The 16,204-nt window shown below is 41.7% G+C and overlaps 1 protein-coding gene across 1 annotated transcript; it reads left to right on the top strand.

The window, feature by feature from the left end:
* Positions 1-43: 43 nt before the first annotated feature.
* thbs2a (thrombospondin 2a) lies at positions 44-15,033 on the top strand. Its single transcript, XM_061285337.1, has 22 exons — positions 44-270; positions 412-471; positions 552-1,105; positions 2,914-2,998; positions 5,078-5,277; positions 6,170-6,310; positions 6,634-6,727; positions 7,481-7,651; positions 8,203-8,379; positions 8,585-8,758; positions 8,889-9,016; positions 9,107-9,259; positions 10,012-10,230; positions 10,319-10,426; positions 10,503-10,662; positions 10,744-10,862; positions 10,926-11,160; positions 12,310-12,537; positions 12,617-12,888; positions 12,969-13,066; positions 13,522-13,661; positions 14,629-15,033. The coding sequence occupies exons 2-22, from the start codon at positions 417-419 to the stop codon at positions 14,661-14,663; spliced, it is 3,546 nt and encodes a 1,181-aa protein (XP_061141321.1). The 5' UTR covers positions 44-270; positions 412-416; the 3' UTR covers positions 14,664-15,033.
* Positions 15,034-16,204: the final 1,171 nt, after the last annotated feature.

Raw genomic sequence — 16,204 nt, forward strand, 5'->3', positions numbered from 1 at the left:
TGTGCGTAAAGCTCATGATGCGATCCGAAGGTAATGATGTAACTTTGGCTCCTCGCAGCCCATCACAAGCGGGTCACAGTGGCTCGATTTGATTGACAGCCCTCCCTCCCCCGTGGGCCCACTATAAGAGGCAGGAGGAGTGGCTCTGTCCTCCAGTCTGTGGATGTAGTCACTAGGAGTGGGATCTCCTGCTCCGGTACTGGAGGTGCCGTTGTTATATCGCCTAAACTTTTCTTTTTCAACATCATTGCTGGATTTACTCATTTTTAGGTAAGTTTTCCTGCTTTTGCAAAGTTGCGTGCGGATACGAGATAATACATACAAGCTTGTCAAAATACAGTTTTATTGCATCGATTAAAAAATAATGTGTTTTAATTAATAGTGTTTTTAATATTGCTGTTGTGTTCGAAGGCAAAATGATACTCAGATACTTGCTCCCATCACTCCTCTTCCTCCACGCGCTCGCTCAAGGTAATTAAAAGTCTTTTAATGCAATTTAATGCGTTAATTGAGATATTTTAATCGTAAATGCATGTGCGTTAAATTCGTAGATGGCGAGCAGGAGGACGACACCTCCTTCGACTTGTTCGAAGTTAGTCACATCAGCCGCAGGACGCTGGGGGCTAAGCAATTCCGTGGCCAGAATTCTGATGCCCCCGCATACCGCTTCATCCGTTTCGACCACCTGCCCCCAGTGAGCCCCGCCATCCTCGGGCAAATAATGCGACAGATCCAACACAACGAGGGCTTCGTGTTCGTGGCCAGCATCCGCCAGGATCGCAGCTCTCGGGGCACCCTGCTGGGCTTCGAGGATGCCGAGGGACGGCGCCAGTTTGAAATCGTGTCCAATGGACGCGCAAACTCCCTGGACCTGGTCTACTGGCTGGAAGGGGCTCAAAACATCGTTTCGTTCGAGGACGTGGACCTGTCTGACTCCCAGTGGAAGAATCTGACCCTGCAGGTCCACGGAGAGAATGCCAACCTGTACGTGGGTTGCAGCCTGGTGGACAGCGTCATCCTGGACGAGCCTTTCTATGAGCACCTGCAGGCCGAGGGTAGCCGCATGTATGTGGCCAAGGGATCCATCCGGGAGAACCACTTCAGGGTGAGTCAGGCCTGCCATGCACTGGTGCTGCATGGGTAAGCTGTTTTGATTTTCAATTATGGGTTAAGTTCATTTTAACCAACAGTTTGTACATTCCACAGCAGCTCATTGTTCCACATTTAGACACTAAATTGCAACTTTCCAAGTACCAGTGAATGTGTATGTAGGGGGAGAGTGAAAGAATGAAGCCTTTATTTGTTTAATATATGCAAGCATGAATAGAAGCAGGAGAAGGGGGGGGGGGCTTCTAGAATTTAAACAATGCATGATCTACTCTTTGTGAACTTGATGGGTCAGTAGCTCAACCCAAGAGGACTTGGCTGGTTGAAGTTTTAATTTGAGCTGTTTGAGCTGTTCAAGTGCCCCTGAGCAAATTGCTGAAACCACAAACATCTCACCTTGGAGGTTTCCCCCTCCCTTAATCTCACTTGCTTATGCGTCTGTGTATCAATTAGGTGTCATGCTCCTTGAATTGCACGCAATAAAAATGTGCAGCTGAGTGAAAATAGCATGATGTAAATATTTCAATTCCTATTTTCACGGGAGGCTCTAAAAATGTGGAACTTGTAAGTTTTTAGATTTAATCAAAAAATATTCCAATGATCACCACACAAAAATAAAACGAGCATAGAGCATAAAGAAATGCATACAGAACCAACTAACAAGGACAGTTTAAAAAAAAAAAAAAAACATGACATTCCAGATTAACTATATAGGAAAGTAGATACATAGGAAGTATGTCCACTGATCCCTCCAACTTTATTTTCCAAAATTAAGAGCTTAATTATGCACACTAAATCTTGCTCACTTTTTTTTTTATGTAAAGTTTTGAACTTAAGAGTCACAAATGTTTCCTTTAGCCCTGGATGGATAGATAGATAGATAGATAGATAGATAGATAGATAGATAGATAGATAGATAGATAGATAGATAGATAGATAGATAGATAGATAGATAGATAGATAGATAGATAGATAGATAGATAGATAGATAGATAGATAGATAGATAGATAGATAGATAGATAGATAGATAGATAGATAGATAGATAGATAGATAGATAGATAGATAGATAGATAGATAGATAGATAGATAGATAGATAGATAGATAGATAGATAGATAGATAGATAGATAGATAGATAGATAGATAGATAGATAGATAGATAGATAGATAGATAGATAGATAGATAGATAGATAGATAGATAGATAGATAGATAGATAGATAGATAGATAGATAGATAGATAGATAGATAGATAGATAGATAGATAGATAGATAGATAGATAGATAGATAGATAGATAGATAGATAGATAGATAGATAGATAGATAGATAGATAGATAGATAGATAGATAGATAGATAGATAGATAGATAGATAGATAGATAGATAGATAGATAGATAGATAGATAGATAGATAGATAGATAGATAGATAGATAGATAGATAGATAGATAGATAGATAGATAGATAGATAGATAGATAGATAGATAGATAGATAGATAGATAGATAGATAGATAGATAGATAGATAGATAGATAGATAGATAGATAGATAGATAGATAGATAGATAGATAGATAGATAGATAGATAGATAGATAGATAGATAGATAGATAGATAGATAGATAGATAGATAGATAGATAGATAGATAGATAGATAGATAGATAGATAGATAGATAGATAGATAGATAGATAGATAGATAGATAGATAGATAGATAGATAGATAGATAGATAGATGGATATGCTGCAAAACCACATGTAGATTTGATAGCATAATGATCCTTTTATTATGTTTGTCTTACCAAACAGGGTCTCCTACAGAATGTGCGCTTCATCTTTGATACCACAATTGAGGACATCCTGCTGAGTCGAGGCTGTGACGTCTCTAAGCAAGGTAAAGCCTCTTTTTCTTTTCTGTTTTTTTATCCCTCTGAAATGACTTTACATTCTGTCCTTTGGTACTTAAACAACAGTCACCCATCAAAGAGTTCCCCAATGTGTTCAACCAGTGTGGTTTCTATTTGTGCGACCTCGAGAAGCCAAAGGTTATGTCAAACATAATTATATTTGCAGATGTGCGTGAGTGTGCAGTCAGATCAGAACCGCACGAAGTTCCCACACCAAAAGTTTCACTGCGTGCGCTCAGCTGACTCACAATTTGAACTTCGTTTTTAAAGTGGGTCAAAGGAACTGCAGATTAGATGTGTGGCAAGATTTCCCAGCATTACCATCAAGAAAAAAACAGTTAGTGGCCTGAAGGTTGTGAGGTGGCGTGGACCGCAAAAATACACGTACACTCTATTATTTCCATTGCACAGGACCACGAGTAAAGCCACGGGAAAGAAAATACGAAAGGGAAAGCGAATACCACACTGCGGAGTGAGCCTCGACATACAGCTGCACATACGCACGCACATTCAGTGAAGTCACTACATTGGCTGATTAGGTTGCTTTTCTCAACTCAATCAATGCTCTCGTGAGAAATCGTAGCTGCTGATCCTCAGCGGTGCTCAGAATAAATAAATATGTATCTAATTGTGTTATTGGTTACCCGGTCTGCATACAAAGTGAATCCATATGAGATGTGCTTTGCGTGCCACAAACAGGTTTAAAATTCCAGCATTTATCTTAAAAATGGCTCAAAAAGTGAGGAGAAAAAGGGTGACAAGCTACCAGTAATCGTTTTTGGAATTTTGAGAGAAAAATGTAGTGTGTCTCAGGGAGTGAATGGTGTGTGAATCCTTTCATACTTGTCATGCACACGCAGCATGAAGCCCTCCAGAGATTTGAATGAATCCAGCAGACCAAGCTGGAAAGAAAACACAACTTTTTAACTCAAGCCGGTTTGTTGTCAGGCAATTTTGGACGACTTGTTGATTTAGAGTGCCCTGTTCTGCCATTAATCTTTGCCTATTTATAAAGCCTGATCCAAAGTTTTACTTTCTCTGTCACGCATTCACTTAATTCATCATGTCATAACTCCCATTTTGTGGTTTCAGGAAGAAAAGCAATCTTAAACAGGGTTTAAGCAAACGCTTAAAATGTCATGTGGCTTATTGGGCTGTAAAGATGTCATACTGTATGCATGAGTGGCATCTGTGGACTTTCCACTTTGTGCTATTGAGATCACAGCTAGCTACTAGAAACAGTTGCTCATTTCTTTGGATGAATCCATGAATTACATATTTGTTGGCAGTATGCAATATCTTTACAATTTTCATCGGTCACAAGTTGTAAAGGCTTCTGAAATTTGAAATACACAATCATGATATATATATATATATCCCACCATGTGTTCCTGCACTTTCGATACTATCCCGCTATCGCAGCCAATATCGATCGGATCTTGACACCCTGAACTCTGTATAATTGATTGATTGAACTGTGTTAAACTGATATACTGTATTTTTCGGACAATAAACCGCACTTAAAATCCATAAATTTACTCAAAAATCGACAGTGCGTCTTATAATCGTAAAATACGGTAATGACGCTATTTATTTGGCTGAAACTATAGATATCACCATCTCAATGCAATGTGAAGTCAGGTCAGGGAGAGAAGAGATACTAAAGTTAATCTATATTGGTTGTATTGTTTTTGCTTTGTGATCATATAGAACATCAAAATAGCCAGCCTCGAAATAAGTTCATCCATGTGGTCAGTTTATATAGTGTATGTACACTTACCCGAAGGATGATGAAGATTTATGACATAGACGGTTTTCTCATCTCAGAGGAGAACACCCACATTTGCAAGTTCTCTACTGCCGCCCACACCCTTCCCCCCCACCCAGTCTCCCACTCTCCCTCAGCTAACCGTGGAAAGATTAACCGTCTCCCTGAGTGCTGACGGAGCATCTGCTTTTGGGAACACAATAAACACTCTAATCCTCACATTGTCGTGCTTGGCCTGGGAAATCCCTGCTTTGCCTGACTTCTGTTTTCCATCCCTCTGATGTCTCCTGTCTTCCAGATGATGCCAACATTGTAAGCGAGAGCTCAGAGATTGTGGATGTGAGTCCTTCCATCACCACCAACATCATTGGGCAGAAAAGAGGTGACGTGGGCTCTGAGATGTGCGACCGTTCCTGCGAGGAGCTGAGCACTATGTTTCAGGAGCTCAATGGTCTCAGAGTGGTTGTCAGTAATCTTATTGACGGCCTGCAAAAAGTGGTAAGTAGCAAATGATGGGATGATGTAACCAGATTCTGTTCTGGGTGATATATCGATTCATTTTCAGCAAGACGCCTTGGAGGAAATGTCATTGTCATTTGTCGTGTCATTTTAGAAGGTGAGAGGTTACGGGATAACCCAGATTTATTGAAAAGCAGCAAGTGTTGTACCTGAGGTAGTGCTATGCATTTGACTCCTGTGATATGTGGCATTGTGTGTCAGACAGATTTTATGACATGCAACATGTGGATATAGGAAGTGTTCCCGTGACAGCGTCGGGGTCCAGCCTAATGTCTGGCTGTGTTTAAACAGCCCATGTGTTTCCTCAGGGAGCCTCCCAGCAATAAGAGAGTCTGGGCACGGAGCTCGGAAAAAAAATGGTCGAGATGAAAAGGGTCCCTGAGGCTCTTCCAGACCGAGTGGTGTCTTAGAATCTAACGCCGCAACACTGCTGCCTTCCTTCTTCAGCACACAAAATCTTGGCAGCAGTTTATCCACGGACACTTGCCAAGTGTGCAGGAGTCCAGCCACAGACTTTACTGCTCTCCAATTGGGTTGGAAGTTACAATGAAATTTTTGGAACTGTTTCACTGTTTGTTATTTATAGTAATTCGAACCACATTTACAAGTATTTACATTTTCTCATCAATCATTCCTCCTTGTGGTCTATTTACATTTACTCTGAGCCTATTGTGCCTCAAAGTAAGCAGTGATTGATAGGTGGATGTTTTCATTTGGACTGTATTTTGGTGCAATAATCGTTTTTTTTTACTCATTCTTGATTGTTATCCACACCTACAGGTGCCTACCTTAATGAAACACGGCAAACTACTGCATTAGAACGATTGTGACACCTCTAAATGCAAACATATCTGTGCTTTTTGTATGTCAGACGGAGGAGAACACCGTTATGAAGGAGGCCCTCGGAAAGATGAAAAACACCAAGGAGAAGAACATGTGCTGGCAGGATGGCCGACTTTTCGACGACAAGGAAGACTGGGTTGTCGACAGCTGCACCAAATGTACCTGCCAGGTAGAGCTGACTCAAATGGAACAACTTCATTTCTTCAGGATGTGGTACAAAACAATTTGATGAATTAAGCGCTGAAGTGCTGAAGCTGGATTATTTTTCTGGAAATATGTGAATGACTGCCTCTGTGAGGTCCAAGTACATACACAACCCCCACATGGATATCCAGATTATATTGAATCCACACTCCGCTAGCAAAATAAATTGCCGTAATATTGAGAGATTTGTACGGAGATTGGGTTGTTTTATCCATCAACAATAAAAACAATATATTTTTGTTACATGACGAGTTATACAAAATTGAATTTAATTGTTGTTGATGACAGGAGTCCAAGGTAGTGTGTCACCAAATTACCTGCCCCGCAGTGGCCTGTGCCAGCCCTACATTCGTCGATGGCGAGTGTTGTCCTGTGTGTCTGCGTAAGTACTTAGTGGCAGCAACTATTGCTCCGAATCCTCCTCCCGCTTACACCAGCACTATAGTACACATTCAACTCCACTTGATTTGCAGGATTTATCTTTCATTTAAGAAATGCTTCTAAAAAATGTTACCACACTTTGATCGTGTTCCTCGAGGACCAGTTTCCTGGATGTTGTATAAATCTCCTGGCTCCAAGGTCTGGATTATCCCGATCATGTGAATCAGGTCTGTTGCAGCAGGGAAACATTTAAAACATCTAGTAAACCGGTCCTCAAGAAACGGGACCAAGATTGATTGTTACATAGTATAACCAGATTAACGTTTTCCATTTATTACTTTGATAAATATATGACATTAGGCATGATTTTAAAAAAAAAAACAAGTAAAAAAACAAATTCAATAAAAAGAACAAAATAAAAGGAAACATCATACTTGTACGTATGATTGCTAACGGATGGTACATGTGTTTGCCATTATGTGTACAACTATGATGTTTCCATTTATTTATCTATTCATTTTTTTAACAAGTGTGGGTTATTATTTTTTTTATAGTCTTATGTCATGTTATGTTGTGCCTTGGCTTTTATGTGCTCTTAAATTTTAATTTCCCTTCAAGGGACAATAAAAAGTTTCTGATTCTAAACTTTTACCACATATTCAATCGATGCATTTGTAACGAGTAAAAGTTTATAAATGCGCCTACGCCAATTAAAACTGCTGTTAATTATATTTGTGCTTTTAATTTTGTCTAGCAAAAGGCAGCGACCATGGCTGGTCCCCGTGGTCTGAGTGGACAGAGTGCACAGTCACCTGCGGGACTGGAACTCAACAGAGGGGACGGTCATGTGACGCAACCAGTAACCCCTGCACAGGACCTTCGATACAAACTCGCAAGTGCAGCCCAGGAAGATGTGACAGTCGCGGTAAGAATACGACTCATTTTTATGATCTTTTGTTATTTTGATAATGTCCTCAAAAAGTGAAGGGAGCTGGTCAGCTTGCAGGGTGTGCCCAGTAGAATTTATTTCCAAATAAACCCTTAACTCATGTCCCAAAGCCCAGTGACTCACTTTTGGCCATTCACATTTTATATAAAATGTCAGAGTTTGGGGATTTTTGCTACATATTGTTGGATGAATTTATTTATTTTATTATTTATATTATTATTAATTTATTGGCTTCTTGGGGGATTGTCCTGTTATTGCTAGAGGCTAACATGACACCATCTGTGTGAGTGGCTGAATGAAGTCTAACCGCTGGATGATAGCTTACGCAGCGTGATGTAAACACTGCCACAAGAATCTTGGGGTATCTTTGAAAGTGAGCCATGGCCTCCAACATCACATAATATTTACTTGTAGAACCCGTGGCTGATTTTTTTATATCTTGGCAGATTAGACTGCTTTTTTGTGTGTTTAAATCTTAAAGGATAATTTGCATCTGTGCCGCTTGCTTTGTATACCTGATGTTTCAGTTCGCCAGGATGGTGGATGGAGCTTGTGGTCACCTTGGTCATCCTGCTCGGTGACATGTGGAGAGGGCCAGATTACCAGGATACGCCACTGCAATGCCCCCATGCCTCAGCTGGGGGGCAAAGACTGCGAAGGGAACGGCAGAGAAACTCAGCGCTGTACTGCAGAGCCGTGTCCGAGTGAGTATCACAGCAGCGCTATGATTCACAAGGTGTTTTGGACTAGCCTTGACCTAAATGTCATTAAGTTTCTTCTCGTGTTAAGTGAATATACCCCCTGTAATCTTGAAATGAACTGTTTTCATGAGCTGTTTTTTGTCATGTGGGAGAATCTGCAAACACGGCTTACTATTGTGCTGCTGACACAAAATCTCCGTTTTATCAGTCGATGGAGGTTGGGGGCCTTGGTCTCCATGGGCAACCTGCTCAGCATCATGCGGTGGTGGGATCAAAAGTCGCAAGCGGGAATGCAACAGCCCTCATCCTCAGTATGGTGGCAGGAAGTGTATCGGAGAGGTCAATGACAGGGACAGCTGCAATAAAAAAGATTGTCCCGTTGGTAAGATAGCAACTACAGATTTAGATTGTGATTCTGTTGAAATGTCTGGATCCATTTTCAGACTTTAAAGATCTCTCTTTCTCTCTTTTAATGACTCCACGACATTTGTTTATTTTATTTACATTTGCAGATGGCTGCTTATCTAACCCCTGCTTTGGGGGGGTGGACTGCACCAGTTCTCCAGATGGCTCCTGGGAGTGTGGGCCATGCCCAGATGGTTACCGTGGTAATGGGACCAACTGTGAGGATATCAATGAGGTAAATGTTTGTTTGTTTGTCCGATGACATGTAATGAAGAGGGATATTCAAGACTGATGGGCTTTTTTATTTCTTTCCCGCCTCCTTCAGTGTGACATGGTGTCTGACATCTGCTTCAACGCGGGTGGATTGCAGCGATGCGTCAACACCGATCCAGGTTTCCACTGCCTGCCCTGCCCTAAACGCTACAAGGGCACACAACCTTTCGGGATGGGCGTGGAGGAGGCTAAGAAGAACAAGCAGGTGAGGCATAGGTCTTGCCTGAAGTTGACATACAATGGTCATTTTTTGTTATGAAAAAAGTGGCAGCATTAAGTCTTCTAAAATCAAATTACAAAAGTATCCACAACAAATCTGTGAGTGATTGAGAATATACATACATATTTGGATAACAACATCTTTTGAAGCTCACTATTTCCACAATTAAAGATACACTGGATCTTTGACTAAACTACTCCTTGCCCCTTTACTGGCTTTTGCAGATGCTCGCCTATGATGCCATGCCCCAGTTACTCAGTTATTTGATTTGGGTATACTGAAATTGTCTCACCGCTTGGCAGTAAATGATTCCATCCATCCATCCATCCATTTTCTGTACCGCTTAGTCCCCACTGGGGTCGCGGGCGTGCTGGAGCCTATCCCAGCCGTCATCGGGCAGTAGGCGGGGGACACCCTGAACCGGTTGCCAGCCAATGATTCCATTTCAGAGTTTTTGATCAAAGGCCTGCTTTCACTGCCACTCTCTACTCTTTGCACTCATGGAGTGGCTTTCAAAGCAGAGTCATATTTTGGTCCGCCCGTAATGAGTGGCAGCCTTTTGTGGTGAGCCACAGTGGGATGTTTGATGCATTAAGTGAGATTTGATCAAATCAGTAATGCTCTGAAGTACTTTGTCTAAAATGTATTGCTTAACCATCTAACTTTGGAGCTGATGTTATCTTGACGGATGACAATAATCTGACACCGTTCTAATCCTTTTTTTGGGGGTCACGCAGGTGTGCGAGCCAGAGAATCCCTGCAAGGACAAGACACACAACTGTCATAGATCTGCTGAATGTATTTACCTCAGCCATTTCAGTGATCCAATGTTCAAGTGTGAGTGTCGTACCGGTTATGCTGGTGATGGCTATATCTGCGGGGAGGACTCTGACCTCGATGGCTGGCCCAATCAGAACCTTGTTTGTGGAGCCAATGCCACCTACCATTGCAAGAAGGTCGTCTATGTTATTCAATTACCTCTTGTTATACCCCCCTCCCCTTGCAAAGCAGCAATTAATTAGAAGCCCTGTTCTCCTTTTCCAGGATAACTGCCCCAGCCTACCCAACTCTGGACAAGAAGACTTTGACAAAGATGGCCAAGGAGACGCTTGTGATAAAGACGATGACAATGATGGAATCTTGGATGAAAGGGTGTGAGATGTTTGTTTTACACATTTGCACAGCTGACTTGCAGATTCCTCTAACAAGTGTATTTTTTCCACCTCAGGACAACTGCGCCCTGCTTTACAACCCTCGGCAGTTTGACTTTGACAAGGATGAAGTAGGAGACCGTTGTGATAACTGCCCTTATGAGCACAATCCTAACCAGATTGACACGGACCACAACGGGGAAGGAGATGCCTGTGCTATTGACATTGATGGAGATGGTAAAAGAATTCACAAACTGGGATAATTATTGCCAAGCCACTGTTGTCTTCTTAACCCGGAATCCAACTTTGTTTCCGTAGAAATCCTCAATGAGAATGACAACTGCCCTCTCGTTTACAATACGGACCAGAAGGACACAGACATGGATGGAGTTGGCGACCAGTGTGATAATTGTCCCCTACTGCACAATCCTCTGCAGGTACTGTAAAGCACACTTCACATCACGTCTCCATACTCCTAATCTTTTGTATTGTCCCAATAGATGGACATAGACAACGACTTGGTTGGAGATCAGTGTGACAACAACCAGGATATCGACGAAGACGGCCATCAGAATAACCAGGACAACTGTCCGTACGTGGCCAACGCCAACCAGGCTGACCACGACAAGGACGGCAAAGGAGATGCATGTGACTTTGATGATGATGATGACGGAGTGCCCGATGACAAGGACAACTGCAGACTGACCCCCAACGCAGACCAACTGGACTCTGATGGTGAGAATCACAAGTTGTTTGGCATTTATAATCATTTTCATTCCACATAAAGTACATAAAAGTATCAACGTCATTACAATATAGTCGATGATATACAATTTATTATGACTAACTTTGAACTCGACGGAGGGGAATATATCCAATTCATTGACCACCTCTAACCAAAAAGCCAAATGGTCAGATGATGGCTCAGGCGTAGGTGCCAGAAAGGGCTTTACAAGATGGTTGCTATCAGCCTCAAAAAAGTATGTAATAACGAAGGCCACGGAAATAATCTTGTCATACAAAGAAACAGTAATTATTAGATTGGCAGCGAAATTTGATAGATGGAATAAATTACGGTTGTCCGTGATCATGTAGTTCCTGTTCTGTATCTGCGGATGTGGCGTTCACTGACAGTGACACATGTGAGGTTTGTCGAAGCAATACACATTTCTGATAATTGAGTGTACCTGTACGCAAAAAAACACCTGTGATGATGCCACTCTCCCTCATCTGGTATTCAAGTTTGCTCTGTTGAGTTTTTCGAATGTCGTGCATGAAACGCGCCAGCGGAAAGATTGGAGTGTTGGCATCGGTGATGTCCTTCCACATGACTTCAGCGAGCACCCCAAAAGGGCACATGCCAGATTGTTAAGTTTGTATTTGTTTTAACTTGGCTCTTGATTAGTTTGCTGTGCCCAAATTGTGCAGGGTTACCTGGAGTTTATACAGCTGTGTGTAACTGGAAACAGACTGCTGCGAAGGAAAGCCCTGGTCACCCATGCGTTCACTCTCTTCACAGCTTGTCAGATAGTGTGTATTTGACAGGAGTGTAGTCTCGTGTGCCATAACAAACATGATGACAGAAAGCAGCCAGCTACTTCCATGCAGCGGCCTTCATGAGTCACGGTAACCTTTCCGCTGGGAGCTCCAAGCCTGCTGTCTGGCTCGAGTGGACCTCGGATATCATCAGTGATAGTTATCACGCCATGACAAAAGATGGCTGCTTCATCCTTAGTGATGTGGAAAATGTGCCTAACTATGCTCACTGGTCACTTCATTAGGATTCAAATGTTGTATCCATTTGTATATTAGCAGGGTCGCTGTGATATACTAAACTGAATAAGTTCAAGCCTGTCCTCTTGTGTCTTTTTTTGTCTTTACCAGGTGATGGAAGAGGTGATGCTTGCAAAGATGACTTTGACAATGACAATATCCCAGATATCCTCGACGTGTGTCCGGAGAACAGCGCCATCAGCAGCACAGACTTCAGGAAGTTCCAGATGGTCCACTTGGACCCGAAGGGAACCACTCAAATCGATCCCAACTGGGTGGTGAGGCACCAGGGCAAAGAGTTAGTGCAGACTGCCAACTCTGACCCAGGCATTGCCGTAGGTGAGCATGGCTTGTAAAATTACAATCGGTAAAGCAGAATTAGGTTTGAATGATCATGCGTTTGTCCTCGCACCGCCAGGCTTCGATGAGTTCAGTGCTGTGGACTTCAGTGGCACAATGTACGTCAACACAGACAGGGACGATGACTATGCAGGCTTCGTTTTTGGCTACCAGTCGAGCGGGCGCTTCTATGTGGTAATGTGGAAGCAGATCACGCAAACTTACTGGGAGGACAAGCCCTCCAAGGCCTTCGGCATTTCTGGCGTGTCACTCAAAGTGGTCAACTCCACCACCGGCAGTGGAGAACACCTCAGGAATGCTTTGTGGCACACGGGCAACACTCCTGGAGAGGTAGGCTACAATTTTAAATGATTTTTTATTTTTTTTTGCTTGCTTGCTTTAAACGCCCTGCTGTGATTAATTTAATATAGGTACGCACTCTGTGGCATGACCCCAAAAATATTGGATGGAAAGATTACACAGCTTACAGATGGCACCTCATCCATAGACCGAAAACTGGTTTCATCAGGTAACATATTCACTTTGTTATTCTGTTTTCAAAATCATACAAGAAGAGGTTTGGTTAAATCAGTGCTTCTCAAATAGTGGGGCGCGCCCCCCTTGGGGGGCGCGGTGCTATTCCTGGGGGGGCGCGTGTGACCCTGGGGAACAGGCTTTTTTTTGGGCAGTACTAGAATAAAGTGTAATTGCGGGTTTACTACAGCAGGGGTCAGTGGCGCTCTCATTGTTACTTCTGTCACGTTTGCGACAGTGCAACATTTTACGACTTACAAGACAAGTTAGGATAGTCACGGTGGGGAGGGGGGGCGCGAATAGATTTCTTCTTGCTAGGGGGGGGCGTAACAGAAAATAATTGAGAAGCACTGGGTTAAATTAATACTTCTTTTGATACATCTTATTGTGTGTGGCTAGATTGTGAATATACACAGTGAAGAATTATAATGAGTTTTGTCACATTTGCAGAGTTGTTGTATACGAGGGTAAGCAAATCATGGCTGACTCGGGACCAGTTTATGACAAGACGTTTGCTGGCGGAAGGTTAGGATTGTTCGTCTTCTCCCAAGAGCTGGTCTTCTTCTCGGACCTCAAATATGAGTGCAGAGGTTAGTAGAAAACATTTGAAATATCTTGAATGACCATGATTTTCATGAACTTGTAGGCGTTCATATCCTGAGTGTCATGAGCCCATCCTGGCTTCATGACAACATGCTCTTTTGTGTTATATTGTGTTTATTGCAAGGGAGCGTGTGAACAATGCAGCCTGTGTGTCTTTTTTTACATCAGCTATAGAAACTCCAGGGAAAGTGCGGAATTGAAAAAAGCCCAATAGTTTATCGTTGGCACTTACACTGTAGTTGTCATACATTGAATGTGTTGGAGTCAGAGCTGCGCAACTTCTAAAAGGAAAGGAAAGCACAAGCTCGGGATTTTCCAAACTTATCATGCATGTCAAGACCCAAAAGTAAAAAATTGGTTCACGTACAGTAATATATAACTCTATTCATCATGTGCAGCGTTCAACATAAACAGCTAGCAGATGTTAATAAAAGGCCTAGCCTTGAGTTGCTTTTCAAGAATTGTTTTCAAAATAAAATACACAAAATACTCCCACATGTGAACAAATTGTTGCAAATAAGGCTTGTCAACGGGAACACACAAATACTCAAGATAAAGATCATAAGTTTATTCAAGACCATGTTGCAAAAATGAATCCATGCCAATGAATGTCTCAGCAGCAAAACTATATTCTAAACTACAAAGATTAATATCATTCACCCAAGGGTGAACCTAATCATCATCAGAATTCTGGAACTTGGTCTTGTGTTGACTGACAATTCAGCCATCGTTGAAGATCCAGATAACAGAGTGAATACAAAATTTGCTCTCCCCTTGTTAACACTGCATGACTCTTTGACGTGTGCCCAATACCGCAGTGAGTTGAATGTTTGTTTAAAATCAGGCATAACCCAAAAAAAACGCTCTATCGCACAAGAAGCCTTCAATTGTTTCGCCGGCCCTTGAATTGTATTTAAAGTCGTAAAACCCTTCGACCTGTCTTTTGATATTCAGATGAGCTGGACTTGCCGACAAGGTTGACAAGGTAACTTCGTGTGTGTTACGTGTTGTGGCAAAATATTCCAAAGATAATGTCATGCTCTATTTTGTGCTTGTCAGCTTTTTTTGTGTACAATGCACCAGATGCATTGTGGAAGACCTTGAGTATGCGTGCGCGCGCCTGTGTTTGCACATAATGTGTGTTTCAAGGACTTCCAACTTTCTGTCCAGCATTGAAATGTGGAAAAGCCTGCAGACCTCTTGCAATCATTCATGATGCCCATGCACACGTTTGTTGCAGCGCTTTTGACTCTGATGCTCTCACCACGGTGTCTTGATTACAAACAAGTAATAGCCATTATTTCCTCCATGTTTCCGCAGATAACTGAATCAAGTTGGCGAGCGCGGGGGGGGGGGGGATCTCAAAGTAAGCATCGCATCGTCACTGAATGCATTTTAATGTAAAGGAGACTTTCCGTGCTCTTCCATGTCTCCACGCTGGAGAGGAGACCATGACTCTGATTTCCCTGTTTTGCGGGTGACTTGTTTGTATACGTTCCCCTTTCTTGAGGGTGCGCTGGAGGACGAACATGAGTTGGCAGAATCTATGCAGAATATTTCATTATAACTCATGTACTTATGACTACATTTTTAAAGGATTCATTGTACAACCACTTTGATTCTGTGTGTGCTTTTCAATGTGACCAAAACTGGGGTCTGTTTGAGGCTCTTTTTTTCTTGGCTCCTGTACAGTATGTCACAATAACAGTATCAGTAACCAAAACTTCTTTTTACTGTGGCGTGTCATTTCTTTTAATTTTGAATGTGGATTTGCGTGACTTGAGTTTTGAGAAGCCATTTCAGCAAATGCCAAAGATGTTTATACTCAGTCTGTATTATAATTCTTTTTGTAAATTATTTATGCTTGATGCTTGTTCTGTTTTAGGTATTTTTGCTTTTCTTTTCTAGGGTTTGTACATATTATTTATTTGTTCACACTGACAAAGCGCATAATTGGGAATCATAAATGTCAATAATCACATGTTTACATCTTGCTCTCATTATTGTCAAAGTTCATGCCACTTAAACACTTTTATAGCAGTTGACTTTGCCAGTAACGTTAACAGTGAAATAATGAAAATGTGTCTTTTTGGAGGCTTATTTTCACTTTAATTCTTTGGATCCTAATTATGGTATGTGCTACACAGTGAGACATTATCACATTAATGGCCAAGAGCTTTAACATGATGCCAACAAGTGCAATGGCTTCATTAACAGAGTGAATATTCATGTATGGTAACCAACCCTTTAAAATGTTTATTTGTCTAAGTTGGCAGAAATTCTGTTCTTCCAGGATACATCTGCGGCATGGTCATTCCCTTGCACAAAATGTTAATGTCAATTTTTTGTTGTTGTGTAAGATTGTTCTTTTTCATAAATAAATCATTTGTACACCACTATGTTTGGACTTTTTATCGTATAAATAGGATTCTTTTAATTGATGTGCAAAACATCAATCAAGATGCATTTTAAATAATAATAATAATAATTTTAAAAGAGTCAAAGTCGGGCTCCAAGGACAAATGGTACA

The sequence above is a fragment of the Syngnathus typhle genome, linkage group LG8 (assembly GCF_033458585.1).
Source record: "Syngnathus typhle isolate RoL2023-S1 ecotype Sweden linkage group LG8, RoL_Styp_1.0, whole genome shotgun sequence".
NCBI classification, from domain to species: Eukaryota; Metazoa; Chordata; class Actinopteri; order Syngnathiformes; family Syngnathidae; genus Syngnathus; species Syngnathus typhle.

Excerpts from the sequence above, each read along its gene's own strand:
- thbs2a (XM_061285337.1), top strand. The coding sequence starts at position 417 with ATGATACTCAGATACTTGCTCCCATCACTCCTCTTCCTCCACGCGCTC. Across the intron at positions 10,427-10,502 it reads ATGGAATCTTGGATGAAAGG|GACAACTGCGCCCTGCTTTA; the intron begins GTGTGAGATGTT and ends TTTCCACCTCAG. Across the intron at positions 12,889-12,968 it reads CGGGCAACACTCCTGGAGAG|GTACGCACTCTGTGGCATGA; the intron begins GTAGGCTACAAT and ends AATTTAATATAG.